This window comes from Temnothorax nylanderi, unplaced genomic scaffold, assembly GCF_030848795.1.
Source record: "Temnothorax nylanderi isolate EJ_2023f unplaced genomic scaffold, tnyl_v1.0 TNYL_tig0009_pilon, whole genome shotgun sequence".
Taxonomy (NCBI): Eukaryota; Metazoa; Arthropoda; class Insecta; order Hymenoptera; family Formicidae; genus Temnothorax; species Temnothorax nylanderi.
Window position 1 is genome coordinate 1,158,409 of NW_027249071.1, and position 18,414 is coordinate 1,176,822.

An 18,414-nucleotide genomic window follows, 5' to 3' on the forward strand; every position below is an offset into this window, starting at 1 on the left:
CAACGAAGTTAGTTTTTTCCTGCCTGAGCCGGCGATAATATATTATGTAAAAGTACATTTATTTATAAAAATATCTGAGGTGACGGAGATGTTCCGAGGACACTCTTGGTGAAAAAATTTCTCATATTTTCTCAGAAATTTTGTAAGAATTGAGACTCGTGAAGAATTCTGGAAAAATATATAAAATTCCTCAGATATTTTCAGAAATAATTGGACGAGGATTTTCGGAATGCTTCAGTATCTGCGCGTATGTATGAAAATTTCGGATAAATTGCACAAATTTTTTTCATATTTATTCAGATTTTTACAAAGATGTGTTGGTGGAAAAAATCTGATATATTTTATTATTGTTTTGTCTGTTTTAAAAGAAAAGTGTTCCGATTGGTATTAAAAAATCTGAAAAATTCTGAGCATTTTGAGAAAATCCGAAAATTTTTATAGTAAATTCTTGAAAAATTCGGACAATGAGACATATTTTCCAGTACTCCCTGAGGATTCTCAATAATCGTCGGTAATACTTTTCCTATGGACGGTAAATGTAGTCGTCGCGTTGGTCGCGTTTTTCGTGGCGCTACGAGCAACGATGCTTTCGAAGCCGCGGAAACGGGACGGGAACGCATCGGATCTCATTAAATCGCATCGCGTGAGGTAAATTCAGTTGAGTTGACGAGATGACAGCAACGCGAATTGTCACAATAATATTTCTTGTAAACTGCGATTATCGAGTTTCGATTTTGCAGGTCCTATTCTGTTGCCATATATGATTACAAACTGTTGAGAATAACAGAGAGGTTATAACAACCTGAGAGAATAAGAAATAATTAAAGAATAATGTAATAAGGTAACATACAAAGATTATACGAAAAAGTGAAATAGAAGTGTAAAAAGAAACCTAAAATTGCATAGGGCATGTTAAATATTATATAAAAAAAGAAAAAATATTATTTTATTATTGAACTAACTGGCAATAATATAAATAGTATTAGGCACCGAGGACGAGCGTGGCCTAGTAGACAGCGCACTGGTCTATTGAGCCAAAGGTCCCGGGTTCGATTCCCGGTAGAGCTAGAAAAATTATATTCGCTCGTTCTCCTCTCGGAAGGCAATGGCAAACCACCGAGAGTAGTTAGTATGTCTTGCCAAGAGAACTTCTCTAAAAAATATAGCCGTTCGGAATCGGCGTTAAACTGTAAGTTCCATATACAATATACAATGTGTATAATCCACATGCGCAACACATGTATATGAAGAGAAGTCACCATGCTCGGAAAGAAGATATTCTTTAAGAATTCTTTATTAAAAATATTTTCCTTTATACATTTTTTATCCATAATTATGCATAAAAAAAAAATTATGCATAAAAGAAGCATAAAGGAAAGATATTCTTAATAAAGAATTCTTAAAGAATATCTTCTTTTATGTTACCTTGCGATTGCATTAATTAATATTTTCCTTATTTATGTGTAGATGTGCATGTAGGGGAGACGACGAAGAGTATATATAAATGCTCATACTCAGTCCTATTATTCGTGCCCGAGCGTGGTGACTTCTCTTTATATACATGTGTTGCACACGTGGATTATACACATTGTATATTGTATATGGAACTTACAGTTTAACGCCGATTCCGAACGGCTATATTTTTTAGAGAAGTTCTCTTGGCAAGACATACTCTTGCGTTTGAATTTCCGTCCATTTCTCACAAATTTAAAAAAAAAATAGTGCTACTATTTATATTGTTGCCAGTTAGTCGAGTAATAAAATTATATTTTTTGTTTTTAGTGTGCCTACTATTTATATTGTTGCCAGTTAGTCGAGTAATAAAATTATATTTTTTGTTTTTAATCACTAGCGGAGGAAGTTATTTTTTCTATGTAAAAAAAAGAACCTGAGAGATGGCTGGTGAAGCTGCGTGGAAGAGACCTAAAGCGGGCGATAGCGAGGAGGAGCTTCTGCGCCAGCAAGAAGAGTTTTCGAAGGCGAAGCAGCAACCGTCCGTAAAGCCAATAAATCCAAGAAATTCAGTTAACGCTTCGGACGGTGCTCCGAGTGCTAGCAGGGCAAGATCCCAATTCTCGAAATTGAAGCAATCGAGGGCGAAACAAGATATGGTTTCTACCTCGCGAGGCAGCGGAGAGGTGATAAACCCGGCTATCAAGGACAAGATTCAGGAAACGACGAAGGGAAAGTTGGAGGACATGGTGCAGAATGTACCTACGGCGTCGTCGAACATAATACTTGGCAATATCGTGGAAAGGAAATTCAACAAATCTGAGTTTAACAACTGTGTTCCCACAACAGTCAAGTTAGGGTTCCCCGAGGTTTTTAGATTCGACGACGCGTCACTTGTGGAAAAAGTATGTCTGAATGAAATGTGTTATCTGTTATTTTTATGCCAACTGTATAATTTTGTTGCTCTTTGTAGAAGACCGATGGTAAGCAGAGTTTATTCTCGCAAAAAGTTTCAGAGCTGAAATCTGTGAGAACTGAGTCGGTGAAAGTTCAGAGGGATGAATCTTCCCACTGCGACAAGGGAGAGGCGATTGTGATGGAAGATCAATTGGCCATTGAAATTCACAAGGAAAATTTGGAAAAGCTGGCGCAAATGAACGAGGCGGAGATATTACAGGAAAAGAGGAAGCTTGAGGAGACTCTTGATCCTAAGATAATACAGTTTTTAAAAAACAAAAAGAGGAATTCCGGCAAAAGATCAATCGAACAGGACAATAAGCAAAGCAGCATTTCAGCAGCGAGCAAAACCACAGCAATGGATATAGAAGTATCCAGTGATAAGAAGATGAAGCTTTCGTCAAACGACAACTCAAACGACTCAGAAATGGATTGCAAGAATGATACAGCGAGCACTTTAATTACAAAAGAAACAACAATGGATACAGGATCTAATAATAGGAAGACAAAGTTTCCTTCGGATGATGTCGATACAAAAATGGATTGCGAGGATGACTCCTCGAGCATCCCAGGATTATCCAAAGAATTATTCGAAGAAAGCAAACAGAAAGGATGGCTGCATATGAACGCTCCCGAACCAGAAAAGTTGAAGTGGATGGAAGACTTACCGGAAAAGAAAGAAGACGAGCCCGAACCGACCAAAGAATACAATGCGAGATTTGATTTCAACGGTGAATAATATATCAATTTTGCTACGACATTGATTTTTCTCATCTTTTACTTTTATTATCCTTTTTGTATTTTTCCAGGTCTTTTATTGCCGTACAAGGATGAGAGCTTAACTGTAGACAAAGGCCTCCATCATCACGGCGAGGAACCCGAACGTCCCGGATATTCCCTTCAGGAGTTGCTACAGCTGAGCAGGTCTTCCACTCAACAGCAACGGTGTACAGCCCTTGTCACTCTGGCCAATATCATGGAGAAGACGCGCAAGGGTTGGTACGACAAGGCCCTGCATCCAGCACCACTGGTCGCGCTCAGTCAGAAGAACATTCTGCTGCTGCTGAGATTCTCGCTGGATGACTCGTCGGTGGCTGTGGTCACGGCGGCTCTGCAAGCTCTCAGAGCTTTCCTGGTCAGCGAGGCGGACGAGGTATGCTTGGACAGACTACATGGATTCGACGGATACGCAGAACCCACCTTGACGCCTCAACTTGAAGACAAGGATACAAGTAGCCTGAAGGATCACGAATTGGCACAGTTGGATACCGTGGCTACGTTACTGAGATCGGATTTTTTATTGAGAATCAGGTACAACTCTGTCATTATTTTTAGTTAAATTCGTAATACTTCGATTTAAATATTGATGATCTTAAGACTCTTGTAATAACATGACTTTATTATAGTCTTCTTCAAGAGCACGTGAAATTGTAAAACTGATTTGAGTGTAACCATTTGTAGATACATTTTAAATGAGATGCATCCACCACCTGTTGGAGTAACGTGTGCCTTAGAGATACTCATCCGTCTCGCGAGACATTCGCACATTACGGCATTGAATATCTCGTCCACGCCATATTTGTTAGACACCATTGTCCAGAATTTTATACCACTGTCTATAGACCAATTAGGTAAATTAAGCTTGAAGTTATTAGATAGGTTTTAAATAAATCTGAAATCTATTTATTGGATAAATAATTATTAGGTAAGATTTAAGAATCTGAATCTCTTTACAGCGATGCAGGACACGATAAAGAATGTTTACGGGATTCCCGTAGTTAAGGCGATTAAGTTGTGTCGTGTTCTCGTCACGTATGGCAAGAAGCCCGTCGCGCAGAAATTGGATAACTTCAAAATTATTCAAGCCATCCTAACGTACATTAGCAGTGAGACGGGGTAAGCATTCTCATGCGTCTCATGCGTCTGCTAATTTTACATACATTTATTTTATTAAACACATCATACTTTAGCAGGAACAATGACATAAGTCTCAGCATCGAGAGCCTGCGGCTTTGGCGAATATTGTTGCATTACGAAATAGGATTGGACAGTGTCGCAGGCGCCCAGTTAACTCTCATATCGCAATTGCAGCTGTTATTAAGTAATCATGATATTCAAAATACATCCGAGTTGGCGTGCGAGCACGCCGCGGCCATAATTGCTGTGGCGAGTCACGAGAAAACATTAAAACCGAACATCTCTACGTTGCTAGCGAAGTGGAGTACACAGTTGTCGTCGGTATCTAATGTAACGGTGAGAGCAATTATTGATCTGTTCGTCATCAATTTATCAAGAATTATTCAGAAATAATTACATTAAAAAATGCTTAAAAAATGTTAAGGCTATATTTGTATCTTGTATGTTTCCTTAGTATTTATCAACCTTATTGTTATCTTAACACTTATCAATATTCGAGAAGGCTTATGAAATGTCGTAAATTTCAGTGGGGTGTTATGAAATTAATCGCAAAGAGTTTATCCGCCGTTGATGAGATTTCCGCATTCAAAACAACGTGGCTATCCAACCAGCACGTTTTCTCAACTCTTCGGTAAGAGACTCTTTTTTCGCTACTTCGAAACGTGTGTATAAAAATGACAACTTACAATATTCATTTCCTTGTAGTTCCAGTTCAAATTTATTGAGCGACTGTAACACGACTACGGATCGGGAACCATCCTGCCTTCCAAATTTGAATGTTCTCACAGAGAACGGAGAGTTGCAGCCGATCGTGTCGGTGCATTCATGCATACCATTCTTGGCGACGATACTGAATACGTTTTACAGTAACTCACGCGTAGCAGAAATTCGTGCAATACTCGAACACCCGTCTTTCCGCAAATACATACGAGAGTTGGAAACGACCGAGTGGAGTTTGGAAAGATCGTGGTACAGCAGAACGGAGTTGTATCTTTTGACAGCGGTAGTAAAATCAGCATCCCTCCTCGGGGACACAATCAATAATCAGACAGCGCAAATTGTGTGGAGAATCACCATCAAGCTCATCTCGGCATTGCCCGCGGATGCCACGGATCACGTGAGGAAGCTCCTTCAAATCGCGTTATCGAACGAAAAAGTGAATTTGGAAATGATCACTAACGAACTGGCCAAATTAGATCTGGCGTCCACGGTAGACCAGGTCAAGATAGGCTCGCATTCCGACGCGGCGTCGCTGTACGAGAGATACGTCACGCCGAATGGCGATTGGAATCAAGCGGCGATGCCGAAGGACTGGCTATTCTTGCCGCTGGTTCACATATACACAAAGTGCAAAAACGATATCAAATTGCAGTCGGAGGATAAGGACAGCGTCCTGACGGTGCTGAGCCTGACGTTGGTCTTGCCCGATCTCATGGAGAAGCTGTCGCCCACTTTGAGATTCAGCAGACTGATACTGGTGTACCTCTACGACACCATCATCTACCTGGACAGCGATGTGTCCACACTGCTGCTGAACGTTCTGTCGAATCTGTTGAGGAGGTACCACACACGATTGAACTTCCAGACAGAGCTGCCGGGGCTGAGCTCCTTCACCGATCTGTTCATCGCACTGTGCGAGCACTTCTGCTCGACCTCGTACGCCGACGACGGTTTCGCCATGACGTTGCTGGTGGCGGCGGCGCAACGGCACGATCCGCACTATCGAAAACTGCTGTGGTCGGAACACGCGGCCGCGCTCCGATACCTGAAACTACCGCCGGAGAAGTTGGTGTTGCCGCTGAAGGAGTATCTCTATCCGGAGGAGGACGACACGTCGCTCATAGAGAGCTACATGACGGCGCTCGTTCGCGGAGTGGTCAGGGAGACGTGGTGCCCGGTTCCCTTCACGATCGCCTTGCACCACTCGGCAATGTATCTGAAGCGCTCGAACAGGCTGGCGGTGCGAATGCGTGCGCAAGTGGAGAAGTTGCGGAACAGAGATATCGCCGATGCATTGTTGCACTACGTACCACCGCAATTATGAATGTAAAATGAGAACAGAAAAGACGCGACATGTGATTTTGCATTGTATGTAAATGTATATATTTCTATTTAGATTTCATACCAGAGTGATTGTTAATTATACATTTATAGGAGTAAGAAGTTGCAAAAAATTCCGTGCATTGCGATCTCTAAAACTTCATTCATTGTCCATTCTTTTTCGTCATCCACATTAGGACGAGCAAGATGCTGATTGCAGTGACGATACAACGAACACACAGTGTGAATATTTAAATACATGCACGTGCCTCGGTTACGTCCACACGATTGGTGTGACTTCGAAAATGAATGTTTAATCCACGTTTGCATATGAGCCATATGACATATGACACCTTCTAATAAAGTATAAACATATAATCGAGAATCACCCTGTATATGCAGTACACTTATACAACGATAATTTCGTTAAGATTCATTGAACGAGTAGAGAAAGTAGAAACAACTTGCACAATTACAGTAAGCTTAAAGGCGTTAATTGGTCACTTCGACGATTGCCCAAGTTTTCGCGGTGCTTCGAGTACCTATATCGTAGCGATCGTCATCTGAGGACGTTTCTGCAATTAATTTACACACGACAGCGTGTGTATCGGGCGAGCTATCTCGATACAAAAATCCTCCATCCGCTGAGAAGTGCGAAGATATAAAATAAGAGAAGAAGAGAGACGAGAAAATTACCGTAAATGAGAAAAATAACACTGAAGCGAACGCGTTAACAATACGCGCGAAAGTGCATCGTGCACTTCGATCGCCAAGTTTTACGAAAGCTGACACCGCGCCGTTGACGAGTAGGACTTCTGTCGACGCTTTCAATTAGAAAAAAAAAACGTTCTTCCTCACCGCGGCATATTACCTCACGATTTATTCGTCTGACAATTAAGTCTTAATCGGTAATCAATAACGCGTATGTTGGCGTATGTTCGACACATAATACATACGTAAAGCGTCATATGTAACAAGTATTTCATTATCGATGTGTTTGTATGTGTTGGAGTTTGTTTTTCTATCATATTAATTCCTGCAATAGTTCTCTTCGCTAAATAATGGAAGATATCAGCCGAAAATAATTGTGATTGATTATTCCTTCCAACGTTAGATGTTTATGATTTATCCTGTATCGAAAGTAGTGTGTAATAATTACTATACTGCTAGTTGTGCAATGCAATCGTTGCAATGCAATCGATACTGTATTAACGCATAGAAGCATGGAACTTCTATAGGATATATTTAAATCCTAATTTTTAAATTTCTAAGAATATAAGAATAATACTCTTAATTTCGTTCAGGCGATCCCTTTGATATAAAATTTCAGTGTTCCTTTGATGAAGAGGAATCCTCAAAAGATCAGTTTGCGATAGGCTTCTCTGAATAACTTGACCCACGCTATTAACACAATGTTGTTAGCCAGCTGGCGACGTTGAATCTCAATTACGCGTCGATCATGATACTTCCACGGAATTTCTACGCAATTTATATTCGTCGTACTAAATTGAAAATACCCTTCTAACGAAGTCTTTCTCATTCAACATAATCTGGCACGACGATTAACTTAAGTTCATCCCAAAGTTTATTTTCGAAGTGTTGGGGCGAATATTTGGGCAAAATTTATATAATTAAATAGGCAAAATTTTTAGGCTTCTGTTTTTCTATATTAATGAAAAAAAATATATCGCAATTTTAACAATTTTGGTCAAAATACATTACACTCGTTATCGATTCCACCTTTATGCTTATCTCGGGGTTTTCTAGGCAAAAAGTATGGACCCAAGATTAGGGTTCTTAACTCATCCGAACATAAACCCCCCCCGTGCAACCTGTGTTTACCATTTACGAGCGTAAAGTATTCAGCCGATCGCGTGTGAGAGGCATCGATTGTGCGGCGCGGCGTCGGGTTCCACGTCGTTCCTATGTAACGAGCTGGCAGCGAGCCGATACCGCCCCGGTGAGGCGCGTGATGAGACGTTTCGTTAAGATTCTATGCCGAGCTTTCTGTAGGTCTCCCGGTCCACCGTGACGAGACGTCCCTCGACGCTCGAGCAATCAAGCTCGATGCAGTGCAATCTGGCACCCCACTCGCAGTGGCTCTGATCATCCAGCCGGTAGTATTTGATCTGCAGGCAGGTGGTCAGGAAACCGGAGCCGAGGACTCTCATGGCGATCGGCAGATCCTCTCGGTGACCGCGCGCGCTCGCCGGGATATCCTTGGTGCTGTGATAAGCGCTGTAGGCGCACGCCGTAGCGTTCCTCGCGCGTTCGATCGCCTCCACCTGTTTCCCTCCGATATTCAGGGACCTAAAAAAGTCGCAGGAATTTTAGAAAATATGTTCTGTAAAGCTCTTAAAGTGTACGAAAGTTCTTAACAATTGTATTCATATTTTCTATTTCGTTTACGGAAGAGAATTGCACTGAATTTAATAATTATTATACATGCTATAACGTTTTCTTTAAATAATTTAAAACCTAAACCAAAAATGATAGAATGTTCCGCCAATATATAGATTAACAATAATAAGAGGTTTTATTTCGACTCAATTGGCTATTATATAAAATTAAAACCTAAAATAACGGCTCAAGATTAGAGTGACGAATAAGGAAGACAGAAAGATTGCATGTCGACTGGATAATGACGAACGGAGAAACTCGATTATTGCACATCCTCGCCGGCATTCTGTTTGATGACCTATTTCTTTTCGACCAAAGCTAGTTATTTATTTCCAAAAGAACATCATTTGCTTTTGCTTATTCGGCATATTGACTGTCTGCAAAGCGAGAAAGCCGACAAAAGTTTAGAAACGAATGCAACGGAAATGACGCGAGTCTCAACGCGCTTTACAACACCGGGTGAAACTCTTCTTTTTTGTGGCGAAAATAGATGTTTTGCGTGGCACAATCGTTGCCACGTGTGTGTACTTTGGCAATATTTTTTTTCACGCTTGGCATAACGTCAAAATAAACGGATCGACGATTATTATGTATACCAACAAAACATTCCTATAAGTCAACTCGTCGTAAAAGTGCGTTTACAGCGCTTAGAAATAGCGATCTAAATCGGCAGGAAAACGACGTAAATCAGAAAACTAAATTACACGTCACATACGAATGCAGGTTCACCTATAAAGAACCTTGTCCAAAAATTGCAAGCACTTTTAATCAATATTAAACTACCCTTTATATTGATTATACCCTTTCGCAAATTAAAACACGCAATTTTTACACAGTAAAAAAAAGACGCTTTAATTAAAGAAGAATTATGTAACAAATAAAATAAAACGTTATTATACTAATAAAAGATCTTGGAAACATTCACTGTACTTCTTAATCCCTTAATTCGCTGACTTCGACTTACCGTTAATAACTAAAAGCGCTTACAATTATTGGATAAACGAGTTCAAGGATGATTACTTAATCTCGACTGTGCGAGAACTATACGTTTGTTGCAATAATATCTGCAAGTGGCTGGTCGTTCTTGCTTCACCAGATCCTTGGATCCTGACCGCGAATTTGGATCTTACGTCAGGCCGATATTTCCGGACGCTTTTGAGCCTTAGATCGACAGATCGATAGATCTTCAAAGCTGGTCTAGTTTAGCTCTGATATGGATACGAGGCACACTTGACTCACGCTTCGACTGGCTTTATTTTTAGAGTTTTCACAAAGGCGACGACGACGAGGGTTCGCGCAAATGACCTGCGTGCGTGCATCGGCTTTATCGTCCGAAATAAACAATCGCGTGGCAGCAATCGGATCATTATCTAGAAACGAACGGTCTGTAAATCCTGCAAGCAATGAAAAATGGAACGTGAGACAACACATAATATACGATGAGGAGAAATGTGTATGTTTCTTTTGGGTCGAAGAAAGAGTCAGATTTTACGAATCATGCAAGATTTATTATAGTACGTAAATGCACTCGCTTTCGTAAATTAACTTTCTACAAAGTCGCTCGATTAAAATTCTGTCGCAAAGAAAATGAGTATAAATCTCACAGAAAAATCAAGAAACTTTCAATATATATAATATATACATAAAATGAGATTTTAAATAATAGAACAATAAGAAACGATAAATTGAAGAGATTTGAAAATATGATTCACACGAGTTGGAAACATTTTACCGAAAAAACGAGACGTCCCGTGCAGATCTAGACGGGCAGAGATGCGTCTTGCGGGATACATCGCCAGGTTTAAAGATTAAAAATGCATGTGCAAGAGCTACATCTAAAATAAGAGATGAGCCGGGGAATTGCAGTCGTGGACTGGCATATCCGAAGGAATGCGCGCGCGCGCGCGCGCGGTCGATATAGCATTATCGCGTTCGTGAAAAATGCAAACGCCCGTCGGCTCGTAACATCATAAGCTCGTCAATGTGTCTACATTTCGCGTTCTCCTGCCTTACTTCCGTCCATAAGGAATATTAATGCGGAAAACAAGGACGGCAAACTTTCCGCTTATTACGAAACTTTAATCGTTCGACTTTATAGGCACACAAGCCGCATATGCGAGGAAATATAGGGCGCAGGCGTATATATGCAATAATTAATTGAATGCACGGCGAGTGACATGTGCTCCATTACGACGAATTAATCGTTAATTTGTTTTCAGTGGCGGGCGCACGAGGTTCCCGTTGCGGTCGGGGAATTACTCGTCGTGCTCCGACGACTAAAATCCGACGACGAAAAAGCAGGCCATGCAGCAAGAGTGCATCGCGTGATTCGGACTAATAATCCGCGCGGCTGTTTAAAATTCCACCGAGATTTCGGCGATAGCCGCGTCGGGAGAAAAGCCGGATTTTCCGTCGTCGGGGGGCGGGATTTTCTCCATTGTCCGAAAAATGACACGGGGTGGGGGGGGGGGGAGGAAACTGCTCAGTTTTCTGGCGCGGCCGCGCAACACGCGAGCCTTTCGTGACTTTTTGAAGATCACGCGGACACTTCCGACTTCGTGATCGCGCCGGCGAGTGGGTGAAATATTTATGCACATCGCATTTGCTCGGCGTATAATCTCCATATTCGATTCCGAGTTCAACGTGTGCGAGATCACGTGCAAATCGCGCCCGTTCGCCGTAAATCACCGCGGAATATGTTGCACGGACAGCTAAAAAGAGATAAAAAAACAGTCAATTCAAGTTTAATTATCAATAACATCTGCCTCTTGTCGTTTTTATCACGACTCAATTATATTATCGAATGAAAGCTACCATGCTAAATTCCTTCTTACCCTTATTACCTCATATTGATATTAAATTCCTACATTGTTGTCTCAAACTTCCAGCCTTGAGTCTATTTTGTTGAACATCACGAAGATTCGATAAACAATTTTAATCCAGGGGTAAGCGCAGCGCCTCAGTTTCCTCGGCATATATATTCTCATCTTCCGGCGGCTCATCCGCGATTGTGTATATATATATGTTCCGCGCGGCGAAGTAATTGCGATTTATTACCGACAATAACGATGCGATCGTTCTCAACGCGATAGTTATCAGGGGCTCCTGTTACCCCCCGGGGGGTAATCGCAATAGTATGGGCAATATTTCAAGCCTGAGCCCGCGATCTACCCGATTGAATTCATGACACACATTCATCAAGTGGCAAGCACACGACCGCGGGCGGGGGCGTATACGAAAGACACATCCATCATGCTTCATCGCTTCCGCGATAAAATCCCCGGTGTCGTACAACAAGTTGATCGTCCACGTTTGCACCCTCATGGAGCGGGGTCGCGGGTTTGTATCACATCGATCAGCCAATTATAAGGTAGCACGTGCGCTGCACGAAGCGCACCGTGTCAAATCACGATCGATCCCTTCCGAGACTGGGGGACGGAGTTTTGCAGTTCAAGGCGATAACACGTCGCGGTCTCTTTCTCGCGCGACCCGCCACGGGTCGGGGAGCCCATGCAGGTATCAATTGCAGCTTGCAGCTGGTGCGCTCGCACCGCGTTTAAAGCCTCCGCCTCCACGTGCCGCCGATTTCCACGATTGTGTGCCGCGCCGCGCTCGTGCACGTTTTAGAAACTGTACGCGCGCGCGCGCGAGGGGGTAGTTTATCTCGCGCCGAGATCACGCGTAATGCGATCTCGTTTTATAAAAGCATAGACGGGAAACGTAACGCTTTCCCGAGCTCTGTGGTATACGTAATTGTCCTCCCCTGTATATCAATCCGCTCGTGTCGATTTAACCGGCTGGCTGCACGCCGATTGTCGCCACGTCATTCACACACGTGCTCATTCGATTTCAACACTGCGCGCTCCAAACTTTCCTCGAGCCGAGTTTAATGCTTGAGCCGGGGGTGTTTTGCGAGTCCAAGCGCGACCCCGTTCGTTCCGTTTATGTTAGAAAGTTTCGATCTGTACAGAAAATTTTCACGATGCAATGCGATATGAATAAAATGAACTAGATTTCTAATATTAAATAAATCTTACCGATTCAGATTTACTTATCTGCTGAAAAATTACCCCAGGTCTTTCGTTTAAATGTAAAAAGTTAAAAGTTCACATATTTTATTTAAATTAAAACTGATAAAAATTATTAAACTAATTAGATACTTAATCTAATCTGGATCTAATATCATTCCGCCTTGTTTTTAGACTAATTAAATGGCAAACAAAATGTGGTTACAATTAAAGTTCTTAACTGAAATTAATATTAAAAGTGTCTGGCGGTTCAAAGATCTTATTTCGGTATATTGAAAAAAATTCCTGCGAGTCCGACTGAACGGCAATGCGTTGACACAACTTTACTCGCGATATGACAAAGACATTTAACGCAGAGATCGGCGATTCTTTTCCCTCCGTCACATACTCAAACGCAAAAGTAAATGTTTTCAGTACGTATTCGGTAGCCGAGTTTATTTTTAGTATTACAGCTAATTGTAAGTTGGCATTATTAGCGATTCTATATCCGAACATATAGCGAGAAACCGTAATCCTCGTCCCTGGAGCATAGGAGCTCAGACATTGAAATTTATTGCCGGCCCCTATCCCATCTTCGCGCTGAAAATGATCGTATAAATTCCTGATGAACTGCTATTAGCCGAGTGGGACTTTTTCACAGGGGTTTATAGACCTCCTTAAAAAAAGAGTAACGATCGCTATGCTTATTTCGTGTACTCTGAGTAAGATTAAATAATTTAAGCGCTGTGCAGACTATAGATTCTATTCGGGATCAGCCAATTACGATTTGTTCCAGATACGTGGATTGGATTCTAAATATATTAAAGTTCGGTCAATACAGTTAAATTTTCATTATGTAACGAAGAATGAATCGACCTATGAAATTATAACAGAAACGATATACGTCCAGATATATCCAGTTTGACATACATTTACTTTTTCTCAAGTAAAACTAATAATACAACTCGGCGACTAAACCACCGATCATCGAGATAACGCGACACGGAGTCCTACTTGGTCCCACTGTCCTCCTAAGAAAGAAAAATCTCGACGTCTGATTCAAGCGGGGAAGAAAGGGCAGGCAGGAAGAGGGGAGCGACCGACGTACATATATATAATTGCACATTCACTGTACCCACTGCAGCAGTTGCGGCGGTTTAAAGCTGATGTCGAGCCGGTAGGTCGTCTCGCAGCTCAGCTTCACCGTCTTCAGCTGCCGGAACCTGGCGGACGTTTCCATCTTGCAGAAGACCGGCCCGGCGCCCGGTTCCCTCCTGAGGGACAAGGTCACGCGAAAATGTCCATCGGCCCCCATTTAGCCGCCGCTCAGATACCCCATAATAATCGTTCGGAGTCTTGGTGCCCCAGAGAGGAAGAGAAAGAACCAAAGAAAAAAGAGAATATCGAGTGGCCACGTATGCCAGGAGACACGCGGTGTCACCGGCGCGGCGGCGGTACCGCGCGACGGCGTCCTGTCCGACGCACCGCTATGTACTATCGGCGAGCCGCAAGAAGAGGAGGCGGTGCAACCTGCGCCGCGGGCGTCGCGACGCTCACTGATCCGCCGAACGGAGTTTGACGTTTGCGACGCCGGCCGGCTCGGCGGATTTCCTCCTTTTTTTTCTCGTACCACCGTGTATCTTCGTCGGGAGATCTCAGACAGCGTTAAGCTCCTGGCAATGATAAACGAGGTGCATGGAGCTTTGTTCGAGAGGACGCGGAGATATTCTATGCAGGATGATGTATTAGCGTGTATTTAGGCAATTCACGTGAGCAGAAAAGATGAATTTAAGCTGTCTCTTTCTCTCTCAAAATTTACAAGAAAGATAAATTTAAATTAACATGAAATAAATTTGCAAGGCAGATAAATTTAAATTAGCGCGTTAAAATTCGTAAACGCATGCACGAATTAATACATGATTAATTTCTTTCGAGTGAAGATCTTAATGCATCGACATCAGTTTAATTCAAATGTATGAACGAACAAATTCGACTTGCCTCTCCTAAGTCCTAATGCCTGTCATTTCCGATTTTCCGGTAAACAGGTCGTCATCGATTGTGTCGCTTACGTTTACTTCAGAGAATATACATATGTATGACTAAGAGTACATCAAAGTAATGCTTCTAATAGCTGCTGCTTATGTGGTGTGCAATTAGGCAGGACTGGGAGAAGGCTCGCGACTTTCCAGGTCTAGAAAAAGTATTATTGGCGGAATATTAATCAGAACAATATAAATATGGAAATATTATTTCATCGTAAATTAAATTTTCAATATCGAAAATTTAATTTACGATAAAAATAATAAAATAATTACATGTGCAAAATAAACGGTAATTTAATCAATTTGTCTGAATAAAATAATTATTTAACAGTAAAGAGACTGTGGTACTGTCTATAATTGGTCTTTTTATTATTTATATATCATAAAATAGATACGTCATAAAATATATCCGCGCGATTAAGCATTCGTATTATAATTAATTCTGGCCGAAAGTGCGGAGTCATGTTCGAGCGCGCTGGAACAAGCCGAGGCAAGAGATACAATGATTGAATTCCAATATTTTCCAGAAGTAACATTAATATTAACGATAGAGGATCGGTAAAAATACTGCTATGAAAATATAACGGGGTCAGCAAGGCCACAGCGCTTCATACGCGCGGAGATTCAAGATACACGACGTGCCTGTGTGTAAACCTTTCTGGTTTAAAAAAGAAGCTTAGAGCTTTAATTGAGGAAAGTGTTTCATCTAGCGGCCTTGACCGGCCGACTTAACTGCAAACAAAGATCGATTTGGCATGCAACTAAAACAGTTTACGATCCGACCTCTATCGGTGGTGACGCACAAGGGAGAAAGAGAAATATGTTTCCTTACATTAAGGGGCTCCCTTAGTAGTTTTTCGTCGTAATCGCATAAAAGTCCCAGTCCCCACACAGGCGAGACACGTCTGCGTACCCGGCCGCAGCAATAAATCAACTGTGTCAAATCTACTATAAACCAATCTTTTGCGTGATATATCACAGTATCACGCAATTAAAGTAACGAACGAGCGTAATTAGCAGGGAGATGTATTTACATGTAATCTCCGATAGACCCGCATGAAATGACGATTTTCTCGCGCACGAACACGGCTACGTACAGGAGCCAATCACAGGATCGATACTTACTCGAGAAAACTGTGTCTCTAGAGCTCTCGTAACTCTAGTGTTCCCTTTATTGCGCCTACGTTTCGACTTCAAAGACGCGAGAGTGTGCAAGGCGTCAAAACATCTCTTTAAAGTCTCCAGTAAAATTAGAATAATTCCTACTTGATCGTACTGTTTCTTATACTCTAGGCTTCCATATATCTCTCCAATCCTGCGCTACGTTCACGATCAGATGCTGTCGTTTGATCTGTCTTTCGCGCTTTCCGTCAGACTCGTCGACGGAAAGCGCGCTCAATGCCTGCCCGACCTTAATGGTCTGACCGATCTGCAGGCAGAATTGAAAGTCTCGCGGCGCCTCGAACAGAAGCACGATCGTGGATCCGAGCCTGAATTCGCCGAACAGCTCGCCTTTGGCGACACGCGCGCAACCTAAACTCGCTTCCTTCCAATGCACGGTTTCCGGCCAGTGTACCGTATTAGTCGCCAATTCTCGGTCGCAGTAGACGCGTATGGAGCCCACGTTCGTTGCCCCGACCGCTGCGTAAGCCATGAAGCCGTCCGCCCATTCCCCGACGTACACAACGCGTTCGTTCAACGAGAACAAGTTGGGCATGTATTTGAGCACCTTCGGATTGACGCTCAGCAACTTTCCTAAAAGAAAAGAACAGTAACAGAGTTTGCTTAGAAAAAATAAAGAGAAAGATTTCAATATACGGAGCTATAAATTTGCAGAGACGAGACACACCTGGAAAGTGCCGTCGGAATTTTATATTCCAATCGGTAGGACTATGAAATCGATGATAATCACCCGGCGCCAAGTAAACGATCAATTGATACAGTCTATTATCTGGATTCTTCAGTAGGGAATTAACGTAATCGTCCTTCTGCGTCGTTTCTTTTGCGATTTGGTTCAACGTGAAACCGTTCGGATCGCCCAGGAACTGCCTGAGATCGTACGTCGCTCCTTTTACTTGCTCCACGCGGCAGGAAGTCACCGGTCCAAAATAAAGCACCCTACCGTCCGCAGGAGAAGTCTGAAGGAAATTTTTCCAGATATGTTAACTCTCATACAAAGTTTAAATTGAATTATAATCAAAGTTTGTAATAAATATTTACCATATTTGCATTCTGAGCGATTGGTCTCGCATTTTGTTTGAGCTTTCTAACAAAAAATTCCACCAGATTCGGAAACGCAGACAGATCCAGCTCCACCTCGTCCAGGTCGGCGTGAAAGATATTCGCGTAGAACCCGTAGAGCGTCGGCCTCAGGCCGACCGGCAGCTCGATGCTCGTCAGCCAGCCCCATATCCGGCTGGTCGTCCTCAACGGCAGGCAACAGTAGCACGTCGCCTACGGCGAGAGGACTTTACATTTCGTTAACTTAACATTTCGACAACGCGACAGAACTTAACGCATAGATATCTGTCCATTACTATAACGTCATTCAGCAGTTCCGGCCTGTCGTCCACGTGAACGGGATACCCGTGCTTGTGCAGGTAGTTCCATTGCGTTGCTGCGAGCAGCGACAAGCCGACCCCAGTTGGGACGCCGAGCCGCCACCATCGACTCGTATTCTTGACGAATCGCGCGCTGACGCTCGAGACAGATCGCTCGGCAAGCCTCGCGGAGCATTTCGACGTCGCTCTCAGCGAAGAACGACAATATTGGCATCGCCTAGGAGAAGTCGATAGGTTATGTCGTATAGCGCAAGATTGCAGGTTAAATTCTCGAGTTGCGATCAAACGATAGAAAAACGTACCTGACGAGGAGACCCAGTCTCCATAGGTTATTCCTAATCATCCCGCAGCTTGTTTTATTTATTATTTAGCCTATAAATCATATGACGCTAACGTTGCTGTTGCGGGCACGAGCGTGCAAAGCCGGCTCCGAGTTTAAATAATAAATGCGCGCGCACTTTCGAAGTACGATCTTTCGAATTTGGTAGCAGGTAGAATTAAATATTACAAGCTTCGCTTGAAGCTTAGAATATTTTACTGAATAAAGCGCATAATGAGATTATCGATAATGATGAATAATATCAAATCTTTCGGATTTTCTAGCGCTGGCTCGACGAGAAAATAATTCAAGGGAAGAAAAGAGAAACGCGGCCTTGGAAAATTTTGCGACTTCGCCGAAAATTGTCGGTGCGACCTCCAAATCATATTAATTGCCAAAACCGCCGCGGGTCACGCTAATTAAAGAAGAAAAGAGGACCGCTCCGAGCAGCTTGGCGTACATTGCTCTCAATTACGCGCAAACAGATTAACCGTCGCCAAATTACCGCTTACTCCAGTGAAACGTGACGCACGCGAGTGCGAAAGGGTTGAAGGACGCGGCATGGCGCGGCATGGCGCGGCATGGCGCGGCGCGGCGCGGCGCGCGCCGCTCACGCGCGTCCACCTGCCCGGCGCGGCGTGCCCGCGTCACACAGCGTCACAGTCGCGTCGCCCAGCGTCGCCGCGCGCGTGTGTGCGTGACCGCTGGGTGTCTGCGTG

The 18,414-nt window shown here is 42.9% G+C and overlaps 3 protein-coding genes across 6 annotated transcripts; 1 reads left to right on the top strand and 2 right to left on the bottom strand.

Moving 5' to 3' along the window:
• Positions 1 to 536: 536 nt before the first annotated feature.
• Positions 537 to 6,751, top strand: LOC139786766 (RNA polymerase II-associated protein 1). Of its 3 annotated transcripts, none has more exons than XM_071725885.1 (10): positions 537 to 648; positions 741 to 841; positions 1,853 to 2,357; positions 2,426 to 3,140; positions 3,219 to 3,720; positions 3,871 to 4,040; positions 4,146 to 4,305; positions 4,380 to 4,662; positions 4,854 to 4,957; positions 5,032 to 6,751. In XM_071725885.1, exons 3-10 carry the CDS (start codon positions 1,896 to 1,898, stop codon positions 6,368 to 6,370), a joined length of 3,735 nt encoding a protein of 1,244 aa, XP_071581986.1. In that variant the 5' UTR covers positions 537 to 648; positions 741 to 841; positions 1,853 to 1,895; the 3' UTR covers positions 6,371 to 6,751. The 3 variants fall into 3 exon arrangements, with proteins under 3 accessions (XP_071581986.1, XP_071581999.1, XP_071581993.1); XM_071725898.1 differs by having other exon boundaries at positions 4,383 to 4,662; XM_071725892.1 differs by lacking the exon at positions 741 to 841 and having other exon boundaries at positions 584 to 648.
• Positions 6,403 to 16,078, bottom strand: LOC139786911 (CB1 cannabinoid receptor-interacting protein 1). Its single transcript, XM_071726023.1, has 4 exons — positions 15,941 to 16,078; positions 14,772 to 14,964; positions 13,913 to 14,446; positions 6,403 to 8,676 (listed from the first exon to the last, which is right to left on the bottom strand). The coding sequence occupies exons 3-4, from the start codon at positions 14,086 to 14,088 to the stop codon at positions 8,352 to 8,354; spliced, it is 501 nt and encodes a 166-aa protein (XP_071582124.1). The 5' UTR covers positions 14,089 to 14,446; positions 14,772 to 14,964; positions 15,941 to 16,078; the 3' UTR covers positions 6,403 to 8,351.
• Pisd (phosphatidylserine decarboxylase) lies at positions 15,161 to 18,323 on the bottom strand. 2 transcript variants are annotated; one of them, XM_071725997.1, is made up of 6 exons: positions 18,201 to 18,323; positions 17,679 to 17,748; positions 17,353 to 17,593; positions 17,036 to 17,269; positions 16,665 to 16,953; positions 15,161 to 16,570 (listed from the first exon to the last, which is right to left on the bottom strand). In XM_071725997.1, the coding sequence occupies exons 2-6, from the start codon at positions 17,717 to 17,719 to the stop codon at positions 16,098 to 16,100; spliced, it is 1,278 nt and encodes a 425-aa protein (XP_071582098.1). In that variant the 5' UTR covers positions 17,720 to 17,748; positions 18,201 to 18,323; the 3' UTR covers positions 15,161 to 16,097. The 2 variants fall into 2 exon arrangements, with proteins under 2 accessions (XP_071582098.1, XP_071582093.1); XM_071725992.1 differs by lacking the exon at positions 18,201 to 18,323 and having other exon boundaries at positions 17,679 to 18,190.
• Between the last annotated feature and the right edge of the window lie 91 nt (positions 18,324 to 18,414).

Coding starts and splice junctions, on each gene's coding strand:
- LOC139786766 (XM_071725885.1), top strand. CDS start 1,896: ATGGCTGGTGAAGCTGCGTGGAAGAGACCTAAAGCGGGCGATAGCGAG. Junction 4,663..4,853: donor CGTCGGTATCTAATGTAACG/GTGAGAGCAATT, acceptor CGTAAATTTCAG/TGGGGTGTTATGAAATTAAT. Junction 4,958..5,031: donor CACGTTTTCTCAACTCTTCG/GTAAGAGACTCT, acceptor ATTTCCTTGTAG/TTCCAGTTCAAATTTATTGA.
- Pisd (XM_071725997.1), bottom strand. CDS start 17,719: ATGATTAGGAATAACCTATGGAGACTGGGTCTCCTCGTCAG. Junction 16,954..17,035: donor TCGCTCAGAATGCAAATATG/GTAAATATTTAT, acceptor AATTTCCTTCAG/ACTTCTCCTGCGGACGGTAG. Junction 16,571..16,664: donor ATTCCGACGGCACTTTCCAG/GTGTGTCTCGTC, acceptor CTTTTCTTTTAG/GAAAGTTGCTGAGCGTCAAT.
- LOC139786911 (XM_071726023.1), bottom strand. CDS start 14,088: ATGGGGGCCGATGGACATTTTCGCGTGACCTTGTCCCTCAGGAGGGAA. Junction 8,677..13,912: donor AAACCGCCGCAACTGCTGCA/GTGGGTACAGTG, acceptor CGACTTTTTTAG/GTCCCTGAATATCGGAGGGA.